The sequence below is a fragment of the Planococcus citri genome, chromosome 4 (genome assembly GCF_950023065.1).
Source record: "Planococcus citri chromosome 4, ihPlaCitr1.1, whole genome shotgun sequence".
NCBI lineage: Eukaryota > Metazoa > Arthropoda > Insecta > Hemiptera > Pseudococcidae > Planococcus > Planococcus citri.
This window is the reverse complement of record NC_088680.1, coordinates 62,528,309-62,555,461: the sequence shown is the minus strand read 5'-3', so window position 1 is coordinate 62,555,461 and position 27,153 is coordinate 62,528,309. Positions and strand designations below refer to the sequence as shown.

The 27,153-nt window shown below is 34.5% G+C and overlaps 2 protein-coding genes across 3 annotated transcripts in view; one reads left to right on the top strand and one right to left on the bottom strand.

Annotated features, from left to right (window-relative positions):
- Window positions 1-27,153, bottom strand: part of LOC135845371 (uncharacterized) — a 160,438-nt gene that overhangs the window by 70,853 nt on the left and 62,432 nt on the right. The gene's annotated exons all lie outside the window — the stretch shown is intronic.
- Window positions 21,273-26,766, top strand: LOC135843543 (GILT-like protein 1). The gene is made up of 5 exons (XM_065361479.1): window positions 21,273-21,463; window positions 21,602-21,736; window positions 21,823-22,005; window positions 22,092-22,235; window positions 26,236-26,766. Exons 1-5 carry the CDS (start codon window positions 21,395-21,397, stop codon window positions 26,338-26,340), a joined length of 636 nt encoding a protein of 211 aa, XP_065217551.1. The 5' UTR covers window positions 21,273-21,394; the 3' UTR covers window positions 26,341-26,766.

Genomic DNA, 27,153 nt, shown 5'->3' with positions numbered 1-27,153 from the left:
CTAGCAACAATACTTCATCTGCAAAGTAGTTGAAGGGCCATTTCATAAGTAGGTTTGATCGTTTGATATTCGTTTCCGACGGATTAATCATATTAGAGAACAAGTTGCATTCTCATTTTTCTTTTTTGTTGAAATCAGTGCCTACATGATGGAGATGGCTTTGAACTTCTGGGAAATATAGATAGACGAGCATGCGACAAATTTCTCTCTTCCAAGAAGGCATCAGATTCGTATAGTGATTCGGCTTCTCTTTGAGCTTTGTAATTACGTACAACGCAGACCGCGAAACCTTTTTGAGAAATTACGAAATAGATTCGAAATTACGGAGCTTAATTAAGGGGGCCTCGCACATTTGAACCGCAACCGAGCCGAGCTGAGCAGTGAACAGGCCAACAGCGCCGGCTACTGCATTGGCAGTACACTCTGTGTTTCGAGTCACGATTTAAATATAAATTACTTTATAATATTTCTTTGACTGGGTTCACGACGCGATGGCGGCGGCGGCGGCGGCCACGGTGACGGGAATTTGTATGAAATATTACGTTTTAAAATTACATTTGTATTCTGGAAGGAGCAGGCGCGATTTGAGTGCTTTGCCATTTTGGCTACGGTTTGGTTTGTTGTTGTTGTTGAAAAAAATCGACGTAGACATGATTTAAATACCTGGTTGGAAATGTACGAGACACGACGATACAACATGAAAATATCCACCATAGTATACGATGGAGAGACTATACGACTATTATGATGATGAGGGCGATGAAGCCAATGTAGACGAGACCGAGGTTTAGGTAAATTTTAAAATAAAATCACACCCAACGATCGTGTAACTATAAAATGGTATCTTACCATGTCGCCAGATTTATCGGTATAAGTTGGACGTTTACAGAGGCGTGAAAAAAATACTCAATGAAGCATTTCGATTTGAATTACGCCAGCTGACGAACGGTTAATGCCTGAATGATATCATCTGCTTGTTTTAAAGGTTTACGCTTCCGGTTCTCGAACGCAGTCAACATCTATTTAACCATAACGATAATTATCTGCCATCGGATAATGAACTTTTTTCTCTCTCTCTCTGAAAATTTTACACCGCGCGTTTATATTGCTTAACAATATGATTGCTGCGAGAATTACGCGCGTATTAACCTTTCGCCGCGCAGGGTAAATGTTGGAATATGGGTACAGTTTCGACTTCGTACATAGGTACTCGTAGAACACAGATATCTTGAATAGGTACAACGAGTATTTACCTTGTAAAAGATATATATTATGGTATATGAGATGGAGTACTATTATAGATGTAGCTGTACCAATTACCTTATACTTCGTAGATTGCCAAGATTTCACACACGAATGTCACGATGACTTTGTGTGAGAAATCCGAAAGAATCGGAATTTATGTGCCGAACGATGCCTGCCTGAGCTTACACGCTGCAGGCAGATTGTCTATACGATACGGAAAGTGCGATCTTTCGCGTGTATGGTTTGGTACTATACTTGAGCTTATCAGTAAAAAGAACTTGCCATGGGAGACCTGGCCCGATCACTCGAGGCCTCATAACGCTGAAGGAGTCTTTTAGAGCCCCTACCCAGTTTCCAAACAGGGTGGAGAGAAAGAGAACTTAAAAATGTTCTAAGAGGGCAAATTTAAGGCATTTAATATTCATTTTTCGATTTTTGGCGATTCTTTAAAAAGACAGCATACCTATGCCCATTTTTCATGAAAAATTCATAATCTAATCAAATCAAGGTTGAATGCGGAGATTTGATGGTTCATGTCCAATTCATGATCTCGACGGAATCGAATGGTGATGTTTTTGAGCTCTTCAGGAGCATTGAGCGAATTTCTAGATCTTACAGTTTTAGAAAAATCAGCATAAAAAACACTCACGCAAATGCGTGGGAAGACCGACTTTTCTTCAAATAAAAATCTTTTACAGGGTAATTCTCAGAAAAAGGGTCGATTTTGATATGCATAATTTTGAAAAACGAAAATCATTTTTTTGGAAAATTTCAAGTGGGAATCATTTGTATATGTGTCCCAGATCCCTTTTCTAGTGTTGGCCTCAATTCAATCCCCCCACTGTGGACCGCGGCCCCACTAAAACGGCGATAATTAGAATTCGACCCTCATCGATGTGTAATATGTCGATTGACATGTTTTCAAGGTCGTAGAATTCGAATCTGGAGTTATTTTTTTGTAGAGGTGGAGGGTGAGGCGTGGGGAGGGGGAAAATGTCAAATTTTGCTTATATTATCGTGTAATATGTCGATTTATGTTTTTCAGACCGCAGAGTTCGAATCTGGACTTATTTTTTGGTAGGGGTAGAGGTGAAGTGTGGGGAGGGAGAAAATGTAAAATTTTGCTTGTATTATCGTGTAATATGCCGACTAGCGCGATAAAAGTACAGCTGTCTGAAATTTGGCCAAGTCGAAGGACAAATGGGCGCTGGACAAGCCGAAGGACAATCTCAACGTTTTTTCGTTTCTAGCCTTACCTACTGGACATTATTCGATTTTTAACACGTAATAAATGTGTACTTATCATGTAGAATAACTTCCCGTGCTCAATTATTGGTTTTGGCGGGTTCATTGGCGTAAATGAAAACACCAAGCCGAAGGACACAGATTTTGCGAAATATCAAAACTTCACAGATAAGTACGATCAGAACGAGCTGTGATGTAGTTTTTAAAAAGAACGGTGTGGGGTAACATTTCTATGAGAACAGTGAACCAATGCAGCCACTCACCAGAAAAAAATGTTGGATTGGGAAGCTACCAAAAATAATTGAAAATTGCTCGAAAATTTGCGCAAAAAGTGTGTGACAGTTTTCAAATGTGAATTGTGAGCTTCCTATAGACTTATTGCAATTGCAATTTGCACAATAAGAGACCTTCATGTTCTATGATAATGAGAATGTGTCAATTTTTCCAAAAAAAAATGAAGTTCATGACACTTTATAACATTCATTTTCAAAAACATGATGTGTGACAGCCAAGTCGAAGGACATTTGGGGTATAAAATCAAATGTACACCAATGAAAGGAGGGTCTAAAAACCTCAATACCATGTGTGAAATGTGTGCGGGGTCATTCTTGAATGGACCAAAAAAAAAAAAAAAAAAATCATGCTAAAACCGTTGAGAAATTTGCCATGTACACGAATTTTACCTTTTTCTGAGAATTACCCTACATTCCAATTTATTCACGTTTTTTGAAACATCTATATAGCAATTTGATCTGTTTACAATCGAATCGTATCATTTACGAACGATTGGTAATTAAATGAATTGAATAATTTATCAGTGAATCATTCGCGAGCAAATTGAATCATTTTTGGCGAATCGTTCGCGAACGAATCGATTCATATGAGTGACTCGTTCACGAACGAATCGATTCATTTACTTAATTTTTGGTGAATCATTCGCGAACGAATTGAATCATTTTTCAGTGAATCATTCACAAACGAATCGATTCATTTACTCAATTTTTGGTGAATCATTCGCGAACGAATTGAACAATTTTTTAGTGAATCATTCGCAAACGAATTAAATAATTTTTGGTGAATCACTCGCGAACGAACTGGTTTGTGTAAGTGACTCGTTCGCGAACGACCCGATTCATTCACTTAATTTTTGGTGAATCATTCGCGAACGAATTAAATCATTCTTGTTAAATCGTTCGAGAACGAATTGGTTCGTATAAGTGACTCGTTCGCGAACGAATCGATTCATATGAGTGACTGGTTCACGAACGAATCGATTCATTTACCTAATTTTTGGTGAATCATTCGCAAACGAATCGATTTATTTACTCAATTTTTGGTGAATCATTCGCGAACGAATTAAACAATTTTTTAGTGAATCATTCGCGAACGAATTGAATAATTTTTGGTGAATCGCTCGCGAACGAACTGATTTGTGTAAGTTACTCGTTCGCGAACGAATCGATTCATTTACTTAATTTTTGGTGAATTACTCGCGAACGAATTAAATCATTCTTGGTGAATCGTTCGCGAACGAATTGATTCATTTACTTAACTTTTGGTGAATCACTCGCGAACGAATTGAATCATTCTTGGTGAATCGTTCGCGAACGAATTGAATAATTTTTGGTGAATCGCTCGCGAACGAACTGATTTGTGTAAGTTACTCGTTCGCGAACGAATCGATTCATTTAGTTAATTTTTGGTGAATTACTCGCGAACGAATAAAATTAAATCATTCTTGGTGAATCGTCCGCGAACGAATCGATTCATTTACTTAACTTTTGGTGAATCACTCGCGAACGAATTGAATCATTCTTGGTGAATCGTTCGCGGACGAATTGATTCGTGCAAGTGATTCGTCCGCGAACGAATCGATTCATTTACTTAACTTTTGGTGAATCACGCGTGAACGAATTGAATCATTTTTCTGTGAATCATTCACGAACGAATTGAATAATTTTCTAGTGAATCATTCGCGAATGAATTGAATAATTTTTGGTGAATCGCTCGCGAACGAATTGATTTGTGTAAGTGACTCATTTGCGAATGAATCAAATCGTTTACTTAATTTTTGGTGAATCATTCACGAACGAATTGAATGATTCTTGAGTGAATCATTCGCGAACGACTTAAATAATTCATTGGTGAATTATTTGCAAACAAATTGAATAACTTATTAATGAATCATTCGTGAACGAATTGAATAATTTTTGGTGAATTGTTCGCGAACAAATTGAATAATTTTTTGAGAATTGTTCGTGAACGAATCGAGTCATTTACTTAACTTTTGGTGAATCATTTGCGTACAAATTGAATCATTTTTCAATTAATCATTCACGAACAAATCGATTCGTTTACTCAATTTTTGGTGAATTATTCGCGAACGAATTCATTCCTATAAGTGACTCGTTTGCGAACGAGTCGATTCATTTACTTAACTTTTGGTAGTTTTGGTGAATTATTCGCGAACGAATCGAATAATTTTAGGTGAATCATTCGCGAACGAATAGATTCATTTACATTAACTTTACTTAATTTTTGGTGAATCATTCGCGAACGAATTGAATTATTTTTCAGTGAATCATTCGCGAACGAATTGAATAATTTTTTAGTGAATCTTTCGCGAACGAATTGATTCGTATATGTGACTCGTTTGCGAACGAATTGATTTACAAATCAAAGAATTGATCAATTCGTTGGCGAATGATTTGCTAAAAATGAATCTTTTCGTTCGCGAATGGTTCGCTCAAAAAATTAATCAATAAAATGTCTAAAAAAATGTTGTCGTTCGATAAACTTGGAAATTTTGAAGTTTTGAAACATGATGATGATGATGATGACGAAATGTCAGGCTAGTAGCTTAGCGGTGAAATTTTAAATTTGATTGAAATTGGTTAAAAGGTTCCGAGAAATTTTTAATTTTTAATAAATTTTTGTGCAAATTCGCCTCATGTGGATTTTTTTTGTGCCAAATTTTGTTGGAGACTAAACTCGAAAGCTGTAAATCTCTGGATCATAGTGATGATCGTCGATTATAGAAAAATCTCAGCTCTAGAAATTTGATCTTATAATAATTTTTCATTTGGTCAAAATTTGACGGTTTTTTGGCAAAAAATGTATATCTAATTTTTGTCATAATTGTCATAGGATGACATTTACCCATTTCCATCGAATTTACATTTAGGTATCTGCCACAAGTTAATAAAATTTTTAAAAACTCAACATTTTCAGTCAAAAATTGACAATTTTGTGCAAAATTTACATTTTTAGTTGGAAAATTGACAGAGATGTCATTAATATTTATAGGGTGGTGAAAAAATGACTGGAAAACAATCATAAAAAATGTAAAATTGGTCAAAAAAGTATCTGCTAAAAATAATTGTCAAAAATTCATTAAACTTCGAAAAATACTAGCAAAGTTGTTCAAAATTACGAAACATTTCTCAAATATCAGATAGGTATAGGTATTCAAATGAAACAAAATTTTGCAAAATCAAGTCAAGTATTATTTGAAAAAAAAAAACTATTATTTTACCTTATACCACTAAAAATTATTAAAAAGTGATAAAACTTCAAACAAATTGATGAAAAGTTGACAAAAAATTAAAAATGACCATCAAGAGTTGATGAAATATTTCTGATTTTGACCAAAAAAATAAAAAATAATCCATCATTTGCTTCAAGAACAGGCTGAAACATTCAGTTAAATTTGCACCCACCTCAATTTTCTCCCAAGCTGCATAAAACTTTGCCACAACTTTCATTCAATAGACAATTGGAAAAGTTAAAGGAAGAGATTCTTAATTTGTGAAATCCCAATTTCGATATATTTCCCAACATGAGATCGATAACTTACTACATGACACAGAACTTGGTAAAATGGTCATTCTTCGATGACACACATCCACCTTTCAGCATAAATTGTCCCCGATTTACCTAAATTTATATACACTGAGAAGATCGAAAAAGACGACACAGGCCATTATTGACATTCGATTGTTAAACATGGAAATTCATCAAATCTATCATTATAATAATAATAATGCGAAACTGGCTCCGGACTCGGAGGCTGCCAAAAAAAAAATTAATTCCAATTCTATAATCAAAAACTCGACGATAAATGCAACACGATAACGATAAGTTTAGTGTACCTCTACCTATGCGAATATAAAAAACAAATGAATACAAAACAATCACGTTTTCTATCACGGTGGAACGACCAGAGCGCGGTGAGGCTCGGTAGTCGCATAGTAAATTACATAAGAACGAAAAACGGTTGCAAATTAATCGGAAGGTCGCATCGTCGTATCACAAATTCGTTTCAGTAACATCGTATAATAATACCACATCTGACGCCGAAACAACGTCTCTTTAAATGACAAACGAGTTCAACTGTAATAGGTTGGTTAACCGGACAGGACACCGCAAAATAAACCTTTTTATACTACACGGACGATGAAAATTGATTGACGTAAAATACCTTAGGTACCGTAGGTATGTGGGTCTCGTAAACGTACGTTGAGGTAGATATAAAAATAATAATAGTAAAAATATACGTATAAATAGGTACCTAACCAAATATGTGACTCGAAAAGTAGACTATAAATTCCCGAAGGTTACTCTATAGACCATTTTTAAGAGGAAAAATTTCCAATTTCTTACCTCGTTAATGTGAAAAACCCAGTCTATGATTTTTAGTTTTGTAAATAACTGTTTAGTGTTTGTTGATAATAATATAGTACGAGTACCTCTATCGTGTACTCATTAAACGAATCAATACACCGATAAACGCTGTTACATCACAATCGCGCGAATTACCAACAAGTACGAATGCGGCAAATGCTCCATCAATCAACGATGCCATTAAAAATGTGTTGTACTTATACAGCTATAACCATTTAAGTAAAAAAAAAAAATCACTTCTTCTTCGAACAATAAACGAATACCTACTCACGATGCATAACATTTGCCAAATTATATTGTTTCGTGATAATTTACTAATTTCCACACTATTCGGTGTTGATTTTGTAATTATTATTATTTTTATGCAATTTCCGATCGGATTGTGTATTGTTTTATTGTTGAATTGAAATAAAATGAGAGAGAAAAAAAGGTGTAGAAAATAGTGTAAGTTCCGTTGCCCACGTGCTCACGAATTCGCGTTATTGTTGCCCTGAAACGCGTGTAGCCCTCAAGGTTGCATGTAGACCTGAAGTGATTTTGTTTGTATGATGCATCGTTGGAGGCTTTTGTACTTGGATGGCGAGGAATTTCAATTATGAATTATAATTTTGCTTGTGAGTATGACGACGTGCATGTTGTAGGTGTCTATTTATGGTGATAAATGATGACGAAGGGAAGGATACCGACCCATAGTTGCAAATTAAATATGTATCACGAATTTAATATGTCTGCATTTAAAATGTTTAAATCGCGAGAGATTGAAAATGACTAACTAAAGGGAGACTGATTTTCGGTTTTAAGAGCTCGTGAGTTCAATTTGGAGGCCAGATTTGTTCAATTCCCTTCCCTGGCTTTTGATACTTATCATGATAAAATCAATATTTTCTTCCCTTTATGAAATCAAAAATGATATCCTGTGATCTCAGTATCAGTTGAAATCAGAATTTGTATTAGATCAAAATTAAATGATTTTGGTGAAGTTAGCTTAGGTACGTAGATCAAAAGAATGTTCGGATCAGATCCAATCTGATTAAATCCGATCAAACTTCAATGGATGGATATGGTACATATTATTAATTTCTTGCATTTAAGTATAGGTGAGCACATGACAGATCATATCTGATCAGATATGGGCAATTTCCTGATCCAATTTAGAAGTCACATTCAATTGCAGTGTTTAGGTCTGATCTAGTCTGATCAGATGTATTCAGATCTGGTCAGATCCAAACAAGTCTTCCTAATTGGATCTGATCATGTCTAAACAGATCTGATTGGTTGTAGTCAAATCTGATGGGGTGAAATTGAATTTCAGACTTTTAGCACATAAATGATCAGTGGTACCATCAAAAGAAATTTTTCAGCACAGTCTCAACCTCTGCCAATCTGGTTTAAGAGATTATAGGCACTAATTTAAGAAATCATGAATCATCAGTTGAAAATTAATTTCTCAAACATCGCTCAATTAATCTGTCTAATTTATTAATGTAGATCTAAAGTTCCTTACTGTATGAATGATCTTTGCAGAGACTATATTCAAAAAAAATTACCTCAACTTATTTCATTTTTCTTCTGAAATTCTTTAGTTTAAGTACAGAGGGTAAAATAGAAATTTTCCGGAAAAAAACTTTTGATAAGAGAGTGGATTTTTTCCACGTGATTCAAGAGTGTCCCTATGAGTTTCAGCCTCCTCCTGGCGCAGAAGCAGTTTGCTATGAAGTGGAGCATCCCTGCTGGGATCGATCTCCTCCTGGCGCAGAAGTAGCTTAGTATAAATCAAAGCGTTCTTGCAAGTCTCACCCTCCTCCTGGCGCAGAAGTAACCGACTATTAATTAGAGCATCACTACACATTTTAGTCTATTCCTGGCGCAGAAGTAACACTTGCTATAAATTAAAGCATCCCTGCGAGTTTCAACCTCCTCCTGGTGTAAAAATAGCTAACTATAAATTAGAGCATCCTTACTAGCCTCAGCCTCCTCCTGGCGCAGAAGCAACTTGCTATGAACCTCGAGCATCCCTGCTTGGCTCAACCTCCTCTAGACCCAGAAGTAGCTTTACTATGAATTGAAGCATCCCCACTAAGCACAGCCTCATCCTGGTGCAAAAATATCCTACTATAAATTAGAGTATCCCTGCAAATCTCTGTCATTGGAGAATCCCCACAAATTCCAGTCTACTCCTGGTAAAAAAATACATTACTATAAATTAGAGCGTCCTTCCTCTTTCTACTCTCAGCCTCCCCCTGGTGCAGAAGCAGCAAACTATAAATTAGAGCATCCCTGCGAGTCTTCCCTTCCACCTGGCACAGAAGTATGTAGCTTACTAAAAATTGAAATATTCCTGCGGGTCTCAGTGTCCTCCTGGCGCAGAAGTAGCCTACCAATAATTAGAGTATCCCTCCCACAAATTTCAGTCTGCTCCTGGCGCAGAAGTGGCCTACCATTTATTGAAGTATCCCTACAAATTCCGGTCTACACCTGGCTCAGAAATAGCCTAGGTACTATATATTGGAGGATCCCTACAAATTCCAGTCTACTCCTGGCCCAGAAATAGCTTGCTATGCATTAAAACATCCCTGCGAGTCTCCGCCACCACTTAGCGCAAAAATAGATTGCTATAAATTGAAGTGTCCTTCTCCTTTCATAGTCTCAGCCTCTTCCTGGCGCAGAAGCAGCTTTCTATGAATTAAAGCATTCCTGCCCATCTCAGTCTCCTTATGGCTCAGAAGTAGCTTATTACTAAAAATTGAAGTATCCCTACAAGTCCCAGTGTCCTCCTGGCGCAGAAGTAGCCTACCATTAATTAGAGTATCCCTACAAGTTCCTTTCTACTCCTGGTACAGAAATAGCTTGCTATGAATTAAAGTATCCCTGCAAGTCTCCTCCAGCCACCTCCTAGCGTAGAAATAGATTACATACTATAAATTAGAGCGTCCTTCAGCTTTTAGTCTCAGCCTCCTCCTGGTGCAGAAGTAGCTTGCCATGAACTGAAGCATCCCCACCTGTCTTAGCCTCCTCCTGGCGCAGAAGCAGCAAACTATAAAGTAGAGCATCCCTGCCAATCTCGCCCTCCTCCTGACGCAGGAGTAGCTTACTAAAAATTGGTGTGTCCTGGTGAGGTTCAGTCTCCTCCTGGCGCAACTATAAATTGGAGCTACCTGAAAATCTCACTTCACCTCCTCCTGGCGCAGAAGTAGCTCATTGTAAATTAGAGCACTCTTGATTGTGTCAACTTCTTCCTGACGCAGAAGTATCTTCCTATAAATTAGAGCGTCTTTAGTAGTCTCTGCCTCCTCCTGGCGCAGAAGCAGCTAACTATAAATTAGAGCATCCCTGCGAGTCTTAACCTCCTCCTGGCGCAGAAGTAGCTTACTAAAAATTGGAGCTACCTGAAAATCTCTTTCCACCTCCTCCTGGCGCAGAAGTAGCTTACTACAAATAAAAACTGGAGCTACCTGAAAATCTCTTTCCACCTCCTCCTGGCGCAGAAGTAGCTCATTGTAAATTAGAGCACTCTTGATAGTCTCAACTTCTTCCTGGCGCAGAAGTATCTTCCTATAAATTAGAGCGTCTTTAGTAGTCTCAGCCTCCTCCTGGCGCAGAAGTGGTTTACTAAAAATTGGAGCATCTGGGCAAGTTTCAGTCTCCTCCTGGCGCAGAAGTAGCTCACTGTAAATTGGAGCTCCTGCAAATCTCACTCCACCTCCTCCTGGCGCAGAAGTAGCTCACTGTAAATTAGAGCACTACTGCGAGTCTTAACTTCTTCCTGGCTCAGAAGTATCTTCCTATAAATTAAGCGGAGGTTATACTGACGATGTAAGATGTGGACGAAGATGTCTAGTCGCACCTGATTGGTTAGTGATAGTAAATTGACCAATCAGATGAAAGATTCGGCGATGAAAAGTAAATTTGATTTTACTTTTCATCTTCGTCCGCATCTTTCATCTTCAGTATAACCTCCGCCTTAGAGCGTCTTTAGTAGTCTCATCCTCCTCCTGGCGCAGAAGTACCTTACTCCAAATCTCCAATAAAACTAATCCAAAATTAATTTTCTAACCTTGAGAAGTATAGAATGACATCAATATATACATCCGGGGAGTTTCAATACAGTCTCCAAACCAAATTTTTTCACAAGTAATCGTTGGAGAAAATTAGATATTAATCTGAGACAATGGAATCAGGTTTAAACAATTCATGCCTGAATTAACTGCAGAAGAGCTGACAAGAAACATGTTAATCCGAATATCCTGGAAATTAATTCATTTTTGACTTGTTTTATATTCAACTTTTTTCCAAGACTGAAAATTTCAAAAAATTTCCAAGGCTTCGAAATTGCTTAAAGTTATTACCAACTGATTCGAAAATTGGAAAATGAAATGCAAGCCTTATTTCAGATTTTCATACCTATGTAAGTATTAATTTGATCATATTTTTATTTTTTTTTTTTTTGTGTGTGAAATGACCCGTAGTACCTAAGTATAACTTATAAAATTTTATCAAAAAATTGAAAGTTTGCTGGATGGTGATGTAATCTTGAAGGTTTTTTTTCGAATGATCCGAGCATTCGAGCATATTGGAATTGAAATAATTTTATGTGTTAGCACAACGATTTTGTTTTCTGTTTTTTTTTTGTTTGTTTTTTTTTTAATAAAAAGTAGCAATAATTTTTTGGAAGGGTGGGAGGAGGGGGGCGTTACCGGATTATTTATTTAAATGTACAAACTGAACCAAGCGTTGAAAATTCCATTCCTTTTGTCATTGATCAAAAATCACCCAACTGTCAAATTTTGAAAAATAAAAAAAATGGTTGGAATTTTTATTTTCAAAATGACAACCCTGGTTTCAGAGAAAAAAATTGTTTTCAGATTTAAAATCACACCATTTTGAATCATTGATATTTTGTGAAGTTGATCCTTACTCATACTCAGGTTCAAAATTACTCTTCATCAGTGAAAATTGATAGTCGGTACATTTTGAACATTATAACCTCTTCTTCTTGTGACATAACGTTGAAGTAAAATTATAAAATAACTTACCTACTCAATCTAAGTAATACATATTATTTTAGAATTCTCACAGCGAAAATTGTTACTCACCTAGAACAAACAAAAACACAATTTGTGGATTAGTTGGTTTTAATTAATCGCATTATAATAAACTAACAAAAAAAAATGCACGTGTGATAGATCTGGTATCTTTGACTTTCATTTTTAAAGTCTGTTAAATTATGAAAATATGCTTTAAGTAATCATTCGACTCCAGTTTCAATAAAATAAATACCCATCAAAATGTTTGAAGTGATGTTTAAATTTTTTTAATACCTCGTCTGCATGACATTTCCCCCACTCCCCCTTAAATACTTAATTATTTTTATCCAAATTTCTATTTGAAATTTTAAAGCTGTCTGAACCTACTTAGGTACATACATGACTTTTTCAGATGATTTTTTTTCAACATTTACGAAAAATATTTTCAATTTCTTGGGATATTATTATCCATATTTTTTGTAGATTTTCTCAAAAACCTGACATCCTCCCTCCTATCTCCTCCTAAATAAGAAGGGAGAATACAAATAAATCATTTTATTTTATTAAGTGCCAGCCTAAATCATGAAAAAATCACCAAAAGTTGAAAATCAACCTTACCAGCCAAAAATTCGAAATCTATAGGTACCTAAAATTTCTCCCAAAAAAATCCATCTTTCATTAAAATTAGCTTCCAGGTAGCTGAACTAGTTCTATTGTTAGATAGTTCTAGTTCTAGCAGACTATGTGCTAAACCTGGAACAGGTGTATGTCATATTTAAGGAAATATTTTGCCAACGATACGCGATGGCCAATTAGCCGTATCGAAGTAGCTCAATATCGCGCATGTAGATCGTTCACCTGCGAAAGAAATGTATCGTATCGAAGACATTGCGTTGGCATTTTAATAACCGAGTGACAACAAGAATTATTGTGAACTGTTCATTGCCAAGTAGCCTTGAAATGTGACATTGTCGATGTACCTAGGTAGGTATATTAAAAACCTGGTCGTCTAGATGAAAGTACTCTTCGTACATAGCTGGCAATTAAAATTGATTTCTATTAATTTTTTCATCGCCTTTCGATGCTGGCAAATGAACTAGATGAAGAGCACAGACTAATGGAGTTGTGCGATTGCAATTTTTTTAATCGATTCGTATAGGTTAGTCTAAGTACCTACGTATAAAATAAGGTATGAGTAATATTAGGTAGGTACTTTGTACATATAATCTACGTAAAGTTGGAAAAAAAATTCCCAGAATATTGTCGTGAAAAATGACAAGACAAGAGGATTTTTCGTTTCCCATCACGAAATAGGAAGCAACAAACGTGACCTTTTTTTGTTCGTTGTGTGCTTTTTTACAGCCGCAGCAATCATCGGACCGGCCCATAAATGAGTTCTTTGTTTCCGAAGCAAAATCTGCTTCTCGCGTACTACTACAAATTGTTTTACAATTCGGAATTTCGACGGTTACCGGTAACTTGTGTTTTTTAAATTAATTTCGAATCGTTCGCAGTCGTGACGACACATCACGTTCGCCTGTATATAGTCGTAAGGTACGGTCAAACGTGAAAACATTGACGCCGTTCGTGTTGCAAGAAGAAAAATAATATAATTTTGTGTTTCTCGAATAAGGTCGCGTCGCGTCGTGGCCGCTGGCGTGCTGCCGACGACGTTATGATATGCAAAGTATAGGTAGGTATACCGGATAAATGACGGTTTATACCGATTCGAGAATTCACGTAATCGATATAATTTAGCTTGGGTGAGTCGCTGGGGTCGTATTTTGTATAAGAGTTTAAGTATACAGGGTGTCCTTACATGATTTAGAAAATTGAAAGAAGTAATGGGTTTGGATTTGACGAGGGAACGGTTGGAAAATGAAATGATAAGGTGCAAATCAGAATGGAACTTTGTACATTATGTAGCTATACCTGCTCAAAAATGGGTTCGATTTTTCTCAAATTGAAAGAGCTGAAATTTCAAAATATTCAAATTACCTACAACCATTTTAAAGACAAATTTTGTCATAACTTTCGAAGGCAACGAATACCCGAATAAAGCACGAATCCAATCAATGGCAGTTGTTCGATGGGACACCCTGTATAAAAATACTCACGACGTGAAAAAAATTCACCAATCCACCTACAACCTGTAAATTTAATAAATTCATCTCTCTAAACGTGCGAATTTTTTAATTTTCAGATCATTAAGAGAACGATGAGGATTCATCTACCAATTAGGAGTAATCGTGATTTATTTATTTTTCACCAAATGGATGGGGATTGAGAGGGGAATAAGCACGAAACTCGTAAAATCCTGATTGAGTAAAATTTTTCACCGAATTAATTTGTAGCGAATATTAAACCAAGTATTTTGATGGTCTTCGTTTGAAATTCTACTCGATTCGTGAATCCCTCTCTGTCTCATCCGAAAAGTACGTATTTCTCCCTCGAGATAAACTTAGCTTAGAAGTAGCCTTGATCTTTGTCTGTTTTTGTTATGATTATAATTTTTATTATTTTTTTTTCTCTGAGAAATTTTTCAACTTCGTAGTTTATGAGAAAAAAAGGAGCTGAAAATGAACCTTGAACTGGATGTATTTCTCGTTTTTCTTTTATTTTTGCATTTTTTGCATTTTTTAGCTCGAGGCTTTGCGAATCTCTGTTTTGCCAACATAGTTTGTAGGAACCTACTGTACAGTGTTGTTCTGTGATGTAATAAATATGTCGAAGGACACAATCTACGTACCACTTTTTTTCATTGCTTAGTACCTGCATATAAATTTTTCAAATTGATTGTAAGTATAGACACCTATTAATAGGTATTATAGATAGGTACCTATGTATAATATTTTGATGTACGTGCAATTTTCAAAAATCAAATTCATTTATTTTTTAAATCATTTGTGAAAAATTGCCTCATTTGCATAATATTTTAAAAAGAATTACACATTTTTCATTAAAATTAGGATGATCGAAATGTATAAAATAAAAACAAAATAGATTTTTGAAAATTGATTCGCATTTAAAACAGAAAAACATCAATATTTTGGCCAATTTCTGCCGAGAAAAAACAAAAATTAAACGAAACAATACTAAACAAGTCATAATTTCTAGCATCATCGATTACATTGAATAGAAATGGATACTGAATCGATTTTTTAAATTCGATTAATTAATTTTCGATCAAGGGATGTAGGTGTATAGGGCAGCAGTTGATTTTTCATTCTGAACATGAACATGATCGATCATAAATGGACTAAAAGATCACAAATGGATCCATTTTTGATCAGAAAATCTATTTCTGAGGCTGAAATTGATTTCAAGTTCAAACCGGATCGATCACATGAAATCGAAAATTGGGAGTAAATCGATTGTTGAAGTTCGATTAATCGATTTTCGATCATGATTAATTATTGATCATCATGAAACCTATTTTTGGTCTAAAATTGATTTTTCATTTCAGATACGATCGATCCATATGAATCAAAAATCTCAAATAAATCGATTTTCGATCTGGATCAATTTTGGATCAGGAAATTCATTGCTGAGGCTGAAATTGATTTTAAATTTCAAACATAATCGTTTACATGAAATCGAAAATTGAGAATAAATCGATTGATGAAGTTCAATTAGTCGATTTTCGATCATGATCAATTTATTGATCATCAGGAAACTATTTTTGAGTCTAAAATTGATTTTTCATTCCAAATACGATCGATCCGCATGAATCGAAAATCGAAAATAATTCGATTTTTAGAGTTCGATTAATCGATTTTCAATCTGGATCAATTTTTGATCCGGAAATCTATTTTTCGGGCAAAAATTATTTTTTTCTATTTCGAACGTAATTGATCATACGGAATCAAAAATCTCAAATAAATCGATTTTTGGGATTCGATTAATCGATTTTCGATCTGGATCAATTTTGGATCAGGAAATTCATTGCTGAGGCTGAAATTGATTTTAAATTTCAAACATAATCGTTGACATGAAATCGAAAATTGAGAATAAATCGATTATTGATGTTCGATTAATCGATTTTCGATCATGATCAATTATTATTCATCATCAGGAAGCCAATTTTTGAGTCTAAAATTGATTTTTCATTTCAAATACGATCCCGCATGATCGAAAATCGAAAATAATTCGATTTTTAGAGTTCGATTAATCGATTTTCGATCTGGATCAATTTTTGATCCGGAAATCTATTTTTCGGGCGAAAATTATTTTTTTTTATTACCAACGTAATTGATCATACGGAATCAAAAATCTCAAATAAATCGATTTTTAGGATTCGATTATTCGATTTTTGATCAGGAACTCAATTTTTGAGGCTAAAATTGATTTTTTCTCTATTTTGAACATGATCGACCATACGGAATCAAAAGTCGTAAATGAATTGATTTTTGGGATTCGATTCATCGATTTTCACTTTGAATCAATTTTTGAGCAGGAAATCTACGTTTCAGGCAAAAATGATTTCTCTCTATTTTGAACATATTTTCTGATCATACTGAATCGAAAATCTCCAATAAATCGATTTTTGGGATTCGATTGATCGATTGTCAATATTGATCAATTTTTGATCAGGAAATATATTTTTGAGGCAAAAATATAATTTTTTCATTTCGAACATAATCGATCATACAGAATCGAAAATCGCAAATAAATCGATTTTGAGATTCGGTTAATCGATTATCAATTTGATCAATTTTTGATCCAGAAATATATGTTTGAAGCAAAAATTGGAACATAGTTGATCATACAGAATCGAAAATCGCAAATAAATCGATTTTTTTGATCAATTTTTGATCAGGAAATATATTTTTGAGGCAAAAATATAATTTTTTCATTTCGAACATAATCGATCATGCAGGATCGAAAATCACAAATAAATCGATTTTTGAAATTCAATTAATCGATTTTCAATCTTGATCAATTTTTGATCAGGAAATCAATTTTTGAGGCAACAATTTTTTTTGTTTCGAACATAATTGATCACACAGAATCGAAAATCGTAAATAAATCGATTTTTGGGATTCGATTAATTGATTTTCAATCTTGATCAATTTTTGATCAGGAAGTTTATTTTTGAGGCAAAAATATAATTTTTTCATTTCGAACATAATCGATTATACAGGATCGAAAATCGCAAATAAATCGATTTTTGAAATTCGATTAATCGATTTTCAATCTTGATCAATTTTTGATCAGGAAATATGTATTTTGAAGTCAATTTTTTTCATTTCGAACATAATTGACCTCACAGAATCGAAAATCGGAAACAAATCGATTTTTGAGATTCAATAAATCTATTTTTAATCATAATCGATTTTTGATCAAGCTTATTTTTTCGCAATGAGCGCAAAAGTTGAAAGCTATTATTTAAAAATTTAGAAAAAAATCAACGAAGGTACTCGTAGATACGTTTTTCTCTTTTATTTTGCAACCACCTATTTTCAAAATGGAATCTCTACACCTTTGGGGCCTCCAACATTGATCAAAATTTAAAAGAAATTTAAAAATGAGGTGACATATCGATTGTTATTGATTTGAAGGTGCTTTGTTCAAATATTGATTCATTTTTTCGATCTGATCCCCCCTCTCCCCTTCTTCTCAACGTATCGCCAACATGACACATAAAAATGATTAAAGTACCAACCAAAAAAAAAAAAAAAAATTGAAAAAAATGTGTGACGAGTCCTTTTTATATGGTTTTTTTTACGATGCATGAGCTTAAATATTCAGTTATTTTTTCACATAACCCCTCAGTGTCCCTCCAACCCCCACCCAGTGTTGAAAAAATGGTAGAAAAAAACTTCTGAAAATACGAGTAGGTATCTGCACTAACTTACCTATAGTCCTGTGATATGTCAATTCCATACTGCGAAATTCAAGATCTCTGAGTTCTTATTCATTTTTTATTTGTTTTTAATTCAACTCTCCATGTCCTATCAGCCCCTCATTTTGTAAAAAAAATGAGCACCGAGAAATCAGAAATGAAAACACCCCCCCCCCCCTTATTCCCCACTTGACAATAGATTCGCCGCCCGAAAAAGCCGGTGAAAAAGCCGGCCCAAAAATGACAGTAAATTTGCCGGTGAAAAAACGCCAGCCAAAAGCGGCTGTTTAAAGTGGCTGATTAATTCATTAAAACGCCGAAAAATCTACCAAACTACAAAAAATTTCTAGCCCAAGGTAGGATCGAACCCGCGACTCCTGCGTGGAAGTCCAGAGCGCTCACCATTCAGCTATCACAGCAACAATAAAATCTTCGTTTTCAAGTGGTATACATGTACCGCACTTCGTACTTTCCTTTAAATTTTTTGAAAATGAGTTCTGAACACAGGTTGCGCATGTGCATTGTAATCGGCAAATCAACAAAATAAAAAACTGCTGCTTAAAACGCCGGCTCAAAAGCGGCTGTTTTTCTAAAAGTGGCGGAAAGCGGCTGATTTAAATGGCTGATTTTATAAACTAGCCGCTTCTAGCTGGCGTTTTTTCACCGGCAAATTTACTGTCATTTTTGAGCGCCTTTTAAGTGGCAGATTTACAAAAATCAGCCGGCGTTTCGGCTTAAAGCGGCGAATCTATTGTCAAGTGGGTCATCGAATACCATAAAAGTTTTTTTAAATGCTCAAAAACACGTAGGTAGGTAAACATTACGAAACGTTATCAACGAACCAGCCCCCCCAGGTCACCGTATCACAGTGGTCCCTGAGAATTTCTATCCGGTCAAAATTCTGAAATTCACAGTATGGGGGTTTTCAAAGGTGCTGAATTCATTTTTTGAGCCATTTTGGCTCTAAACCTTCACGGAGCTTCTGGAGGAGAGAGCGAAATTTCAAAATTTTCAAAAAAATCATGTGACATATCAAAATGTATGTTTTCAAACCTTCTGAATACGTTTCTGGAAACCATTTTACTCAAAACTTCATTGGGGCTTCTGGAGGAGAGAGCGAAATTTCAAAATTTTCAAAAAAATCATGTGACATATCAAAATGTATGTTTTCGAACCTTCTGAATACGTTTCTGGAAACCATTTTACTGAAAACTTCATTGGGGCTTCTGTAGGGGGGAATTGAATTTCAAAATTTTCAAAAAAATCATGTGACATATCAAAATGTATGTTTTCAAACCTTCTGAATACGTTTCTGGAAACTATTTCACTCAAAACTTCATTGAGGCTTCTGGAGGGGAGAGTGAATATTCAAATTTTTCAAAAAAATCATATGGGGTATCCAAATGTATGTTTTCAAACCTTCTAAATACGTTTCTGAGAACTATTTTACTCAAAACTTCAATGGGCCTTCCACAGGAGGGCTTTAAATTTCAAAATTTCCAAAAAATCATGTGTGGTATGGAAACATATGTTTTTGAACTTTCTAAATACGTTTCTGCGAACCATTTCACCAAAAACTTCAATAAAGCTTCTATGGGAGTAGGTAAAATTTTGAAATTTTCAAAAAAATCAAGTAGGATATCAAAATGCATATTTTTGAACCTTCCAACATCGTTTCTGTAAACTATTTTACCCAAAATCAAAATGTGCCCCATAAGGGAGGGGGTAGTGTTCCAAAAATTGTCCCTCGTTAGACATTGTGACGTTATTGAATACATTTTTCATGCATAGGCATAAAAAGTTGAATATGAACTATCTCAATTACTTATTTTGGAAATTTTTTCAAACGTCCCCTCTTTGAGTGACCATAGGTCCACCACCCTTGGGGTTGGAAACTTCGCCACCCCTTCATTCAGTGGGGAATTTAGAGTAGAACAAAATCACTGAGAAGCATTCATTTTCGCTTCAATTATTTTATTTTGTTCAATATTGGAGAGAAATATTCAGCCCCCAGACCCCCATTTAATATAATCACTTCTTGGTAAATGGTAAAATATTCAGTTGAAAAATGATATGTAAGTAGATAATAGCAAAAAAATTGGATTTCTGATCAAAACTTGTTATACCTAATTCATTTTTAATAATTGAAAAAAAAAGTTAGCGTTGATATTTGCATTTTATAATATTTTTTTTAAAAAATCACTACTCCTTAACCAAACTTCATCAAAAAAAAACATCAATTCCTAATAAAAAAAATTTCGGAGTCTACCAAGATTCGAACCCACAACCTGCATCTCCGCGATCCATCGTACCAAGCAGTATGTCACGAGAGTGCTGGCCATCCGCCTCATTTCAACGAAATACAGATCGCTAATCGTCAGCAATGCAACATTCAAACTGCTGACGAGTGTAAAACAGTGACGTCATAACCAGAGCCGATCTTGCCTTCACATGAAGCTACAGAAGAAACAAAATTTCTGAGAAAATCGCATATTCAAACTTTTTCAGCTCAATTTTGAACATATTTGTAACGTTTTCTTCCAAGGTAGCAGCTTGTAGCAAAAAGTAACGATTGGTACTCAAAATACATACATTAAAGATGAAATGTATGCTCTTGATTTTTCCAAGAAATTCCAAGCAATTTTTGTAAGCATACTTATGTGAAAATGAAAATGTCAAAAATGTACTCTCTTTAAAAGCTCATTGCTCGACTTGAAATACTTCAAAACATAAAAACGAATATAGATTTGAAATCAGCGTGAAAAATGCTATCAATTGATATAAACATATGTTTCATTAGCACATTTGTAACATGTTGCGCTAAGTTTTAAAAATGCGCAAATTAATCGCACAACCAGCTCATGGTAGAAACCTCCCCCTTTCCGCGTTGCTATAGCAACGAATTTGACGTTTAGACAGTTGTCACATGCGATACTAGATGCTTTGAAGGGTAATAATCAAAATGTGATTATTGTTTTGGGTGGGCATTATTCTTCATTTTTTGGAATTTTGGCCGCATAGAAATTCTCAGGGACCACTGTGCGTATACCTTACCTACCTATCATCAAATGTAACACTTTATAAACTTTTAATCGAATATATAACATTTTTATATGTAATATAGGTAGGTACACAACACACGGACGCAATTATTTTTAAATGATAAGAATCACGATATCCTATCTTGAGATGTTCTATTGACCAGAGCGGAGCGCCAGCAGCCGCAGCCATCGTCGTAATAATAATCAGTAACGGTTATGAATTAGACAGTTGCGCCGGTGCTAAGAAGTTATTTAAGGTAAAAAGAAAAAAAAACGTATTAATTTTTTCCTCCTTTTCAATACTCTTAATAATGATTTCATACATTTTTTATATCGTGTTAACATCGTTCGCATTAGCACAAGGAAATAATCCAACAGAGGTAAGTATACATATAAGTAAGTAAGGGTGCTTATATCTACGGAGTGTTTGCTTCATAAATTATTCTTTCCTCTATTTCCAATTCATTTACTCTGTTTCTCTCTCACACTGCTGTCTGTGTGTTTTTATTTTGTTCAAGAAAATAAACATCACCGTGTATTACGAGGTGTTATGTTACCACAGCGTGAAGCTCGTTCAAACGCAACTATATTCAACATGGACCGAGTTACGAGATTACATCAATGTGGAATTCGTACCTTTTGGCAAAGCTGCGGTAAAAAGTTCTCTCTATTTCATCTCTAGGCCTTACATAAATTTCGACAAAACATGTTTAGGTACCTCGTAATTAAAATTTTGTAGATTGAAAAATTACCAAATGGAACTTGGAAAGCTGACTGTCAACATGGTCAGTATGAATGCTACGGTAATATAATTCAAGCTTGCGCTTTAGATGAATTCAAAAATGACTCGAATAAAGCTGTAGAATTCGTTCATTGTTCGGTTAGTTACAATTCAAAGTACCCTTTTAACACGACATCGACGGTAAGTTTTAATCACATCTGCCTTAATTAAAAATACCTATTTCTTACAAGATGCGCATTTAATTATTATGTTGCATATTTTATCAGTGTTTCGAACGAATTAAAAATGATACAGAAAGTATTGAAAGATTTAACCAATGCAAGACAACAGATAAAGGTTACGAATTGTTGGCCAAATATGGTGATATGACTCCAAGTATAAGCTACGTTCCCACTATGTATTTCAACGGAGTAAGTTATTTTTTTAAATAAAAAATAATTGCATAACGATCCTATACAATTCGAAAACGTAGGAATCGATATTTGTATATTAAAATTATTATTAGAAACGCTCTGTTATGCAATACGTATCATTATCTGAGAAAAAGGTCGTCGAAATCCTACGCGAGTGTACCTATTTTCGAAGGATACCTGAAAGAGTTCACAATTTTGTTCGATTGTCTGGATCTGCAGAACTTTCCTTTACCTAGGTACCTATTATATGAAATTTAAACGAATAAAGTCAAGATTCAAGCCCATTAGAATTTGTTTTCAAAATGGCAACCCTGGTTTTTGAGAAAAAAATGTTTTCATTCTTTATAATGAGCTTTCTCGAATTATTGATTAGTCAAGTCAATACTTACTCAGGTTTCAAATTGCTCTCAAGTGAAAATTAAGTAAGTAAATTTCGAACATGAACTTCGTTTTGTTGTGACATGATGGAAATTAAATTATAAAATAACTTACCCACTCTCTTTATAGGTAGGTAGGTACAAACATACAATTTACATGAATTTTAGAATTCTCACAGCAAAATTTGGAACTCACCTAAAACAAACAAAAACACAATTTATGGATTAGTTAGTTTTAATTACGTGCTTAATCATTTATACAATTCTTAAAATTCAAATTATTTTAATTCAATAATATAAAATAGGTAATTGTTTCAATGACAGGACCTTTCAAGATAACTTTTGTTCATTTCATTGAAGTTTTGTAGTTTTTCATGACAAAACTGCTCAATTCAACTTTAATTTATTTTTAATAAATTTTAGAACATTTAACTCTTCAAAAATGTAGCTCAATTTTTTTGATTTTTATTAAGTACCAATTTACAATCATTTTTAGTAGTTAGGTAGCTTAAAATCGTGTCAGTTCACTAATTTTCATCACACTATATAAGAGAGAATATAAGGTTGTAACAGATCTAATCTAATCAAAACTCGGATCTGATTGGATTTGAGAATGACCGGATCTGATCAGGTTTGATCAGATTCATTAAGATTGAGGGTCAGATCCAATCAGACCTTCCCTATTGGTTATAATCAAGTCTATTTTACATCTAATCCGATCAAAACTCTGATCTGATGGAATCTGATTATGATTCAATTGCACCTGGGGAATGTTCAAATCTGATCAGATCTGATTGGATCTGATCAAATTTAGTTAGATCTGGTTCGATCCAATCAGGTTGTCTCTGTTGGATTTAATCAGGTTCGAACAGATATTATAATCCTAGCAAAACTTGGATCTGACCATACCTATCTGATGACATCCGGTCAATTTTGGTTTCAAGTCAAATAGGATCCATGAAGTGTCCGGATCTGATATAAAGTCTGTACCAGTCAGATATTTTCCCAAGTGCTCAGATTCAATCAGGTCTTTCTTAGGTATTGGATCTGATCAGATTTGAACAAATCGGCTTGCTTTAAAACGATAATCTGACCCTATCTGATTGAATCTGATCAAATTTGGCAAAGTGAAATTGGATCCGCGGAAGGTACAGATCTGATCTGAACTGATCAATCAGGTATAATTAATCAGATTTATTTAAATACATATGATCAGCTGCAATGAGATCTCCCCTACTGGATCTGATCAGGTTTGAACAGATATACCATTTTATCAGTGCATGTTCACTTGTTCAGATAAGTGACCTGATTCTGATCAAATCTTATTTTTATGACCATGGTTTTGGCGGATCAGACCTGATTAGATCAAACCGGATTCAGAGAATGGCCGGATCTTAGGTACTTGATCTAATCAGAATTGATAAAACATGTTAAACTGGTTTCATCAGACATCATTAGCTCTGATCACTTTCCATGAGTAGGTAGATATAATTTCCTCAGCTCAGATAAGCACATAACTATTACATAAATAAATTTCTGATCTGCTTAGATTAGGTAAATTTCCTAATCTGGTCAAATCCTATCTTTTTGCAAGGGTTCTGTTAATTTTGAAAAATGCTGATCAAACTGCGTTCAAAAAACATCCCGATCTCATCTCATGTGATGTGATGTGATCTGATGTAATCCGATCTGATCTAATCTGATAAAATGTGGGGGTGATCTGATCAGACATGATCTGATCATTCTGATCTGATGTAATCTGATCATTCTGATATGATGTATTCTGATCATTCTGATATGATGTAATCTGATCATACTGATCTGATGTATTCTGATCATTCTGATATGATGTAATCTTATCTTATCTAATCTGATCAGAACTCATGTGATCTGATATGATCTGATGAAATGAGATGTGATCTGATCTGATATGATCTGATGAAATGAGATGTAATCTGATCTGATCTGATCTGATTTGATGGAATGAGATGTGATCTGATCTTATCTAGTCTGATGATATGTGATCTGATCTGATTTAATCCGATCCGATCTGATGTAATCTGATTATTCTGATCAGTTCTGATCTAATATGATAAAATGTGATCTCATCTGATCTGATCAAATGAGATATGATCTGATCTAATAAAATATGATCTGATCTGAAGTAATGTAATCTGATCTGATGTGATCAGACGTGATCTGATGTGATCAGACGTGATCTGATGTGATCAGACGTGATCTGATGTGATCAGACGTGATCTGATGTGATCGGATGTAATCTGATCTGATGTGATCTGATGTAATCTGATGTGATCTGATCTGATTAAATGCATCGGTACTTACATCAAATTGTATCCGATCAGAGATGGTCAATCCTCTGATCTGATTCTGATGGATTTTGGCAATTATTCCAACAAAGTAGGTAGTAAAATTACATCACGCTTTGAAAAATGACTTTCTAGCATTTTGGTAATATGAAAGAAATTAATTTCATGATCAATTTTGAAGCAAAAGGTATATCCTTATTCATGATTCGAAACTTTCCCTGCAAAGGAGACTTTGCCTCATTTTTCTCTAGGTTTTAGTCATTTTTAGGCAATTTTTGCAAAATTTTGTTCCAATTTCGATATTTTTTGCTACAACTTTAATTTGAATAAGTACATCTTGCGGTTTAACTGGGCTATTTTTGTATAGATTTTTAATGTTTTTTATGTTGAGTTGCTATTTTTACCCAAGTTTATTAAATATTTCTTTTTATTTTATTATTATTTATTTTTTTTTTGAAAAGTATAGGTACATAGATAGATTACTCAAGTATTTCAAACCCCTGCAAACAAAACTACAAAATTGCACTATCCCATTATGATTATAATTCTCTTACAACTTCTCAATTTCTAATTAAAGAAGCCATCGCGAAAAATTCCGAGTCAAATTCTCAACCATCAGTATAAAATTGATGACGAGGTTCATTATCTCAAGTTGAACATTCAGCATCATCCAACATCTAACTTGCCACGAATTGAGGGGGAAAGAAGGTGATAAAATTAAGCCATTAAGGTAGAATCAGCCAAAACGAACAAATCGGTACCTCTATCAAGAAAACATAAGCCATCTTGACCTTAGAAACGTAGAAGTTCACGAAAGCAATATCTGCAGATAGGTACCTACCATAGTAAGTTTAGATGCTGGATCCGCACAATAATACCTTTACCTTTTACAGTGCAGAAGTGTTTCTCATTTATTTAACTATTCTCGCTTCGAGGTTCAAGGTTTCGCGCTTTTTTTTTTCTTTTTTATCACGTCAAAATATCTCCAATATTACAAATCACGATCGAATTTCGAGAAATACCAAACCCACCGCGCATTAGGAACCACGAAATCGAGTAATTAGCTTATACAGAGATTTAATTTATTGTCTTTGCCAAAACACCGCAGCACCAAAGCTGTGTGCCTGTGCGTACTTAATCGTGCATTTAAATACACTCTTTATACGAATACCTTTACCTACATCTATAGACCTAACTATATACATAACTATAAAGGTGTGTTTATCTAAACTCTACATCGATATATTTTTAATCGAGACCGTATTATATTTCTTCTTATATGTGTATGTGCAGGTATACGATGTAAATTTCGACGACAAAGCTCGAAAGAATTTAACGCAGGCTGTTTGCGAGTTGATAAAATCTGCGAAACCTTCGGCTTGTGTAAAGTTGGAATGAAACCGTTATTTTAATCGTGATAGTAAACTGATTATTATATAGTAGCGTAATTCCGTATATATATTTTATATGTACTATATAGCTTTAAATAAAGTAAAAAAAAATAACAACAACAACAGCAAAAATGTACGCGTGAAATAATTAAAAATCTTGCGCTATGTACGAAAAAGAAGAGAGAAAAAACTTCACAAGGAACCCATAGAGATAATTATATTTTATTAGTAGCCTATTTAGTTAGGTTCTCGTTCGCATACGCTTTATATAAAGATAAATTAAATGTACGTAGGTAGGTATACTGTGAACGGTGAACAGTGAACATCAACAAACCGGAAACAGTTCTAAATGGCAATGTACTCGTAAATTTTATTTAAAATTTGGATTGTGTAAGTATTGAAAAAAAAATGCGGCAATAAATTTTAAAATTTGTTTCGTTGTTGTTTTTTTTGTACTCGTGGAGCAGAATAATATGATGAAATATGGTTCCTAGATCTGACAAATTGTTCGAGAAGAATTTTCAAGTTATAATTTATGATGTGGAAATGGAGTTGGTACCTATTTCATACGGTCTCCCTCATAGAAAAATTCTCTTTCTTTTTGGTCTCTGCTTGGTCACTTCTTATGATAGGCTATTTCACGTTTTCTTCCCTTCTCAAAATACAGTTTAATTGTTTGTTTCATTCGACACCAAGTTTCAAAATTGCATTTTTAAAGGTTTCAGATCCAACAGAATATTAAACCTATATTGAATTTAAAAATCGTGCCCACTGATACCTACTGAAGAGCTGGAACGACTCTTTTCCCCTCCCCCCTCCA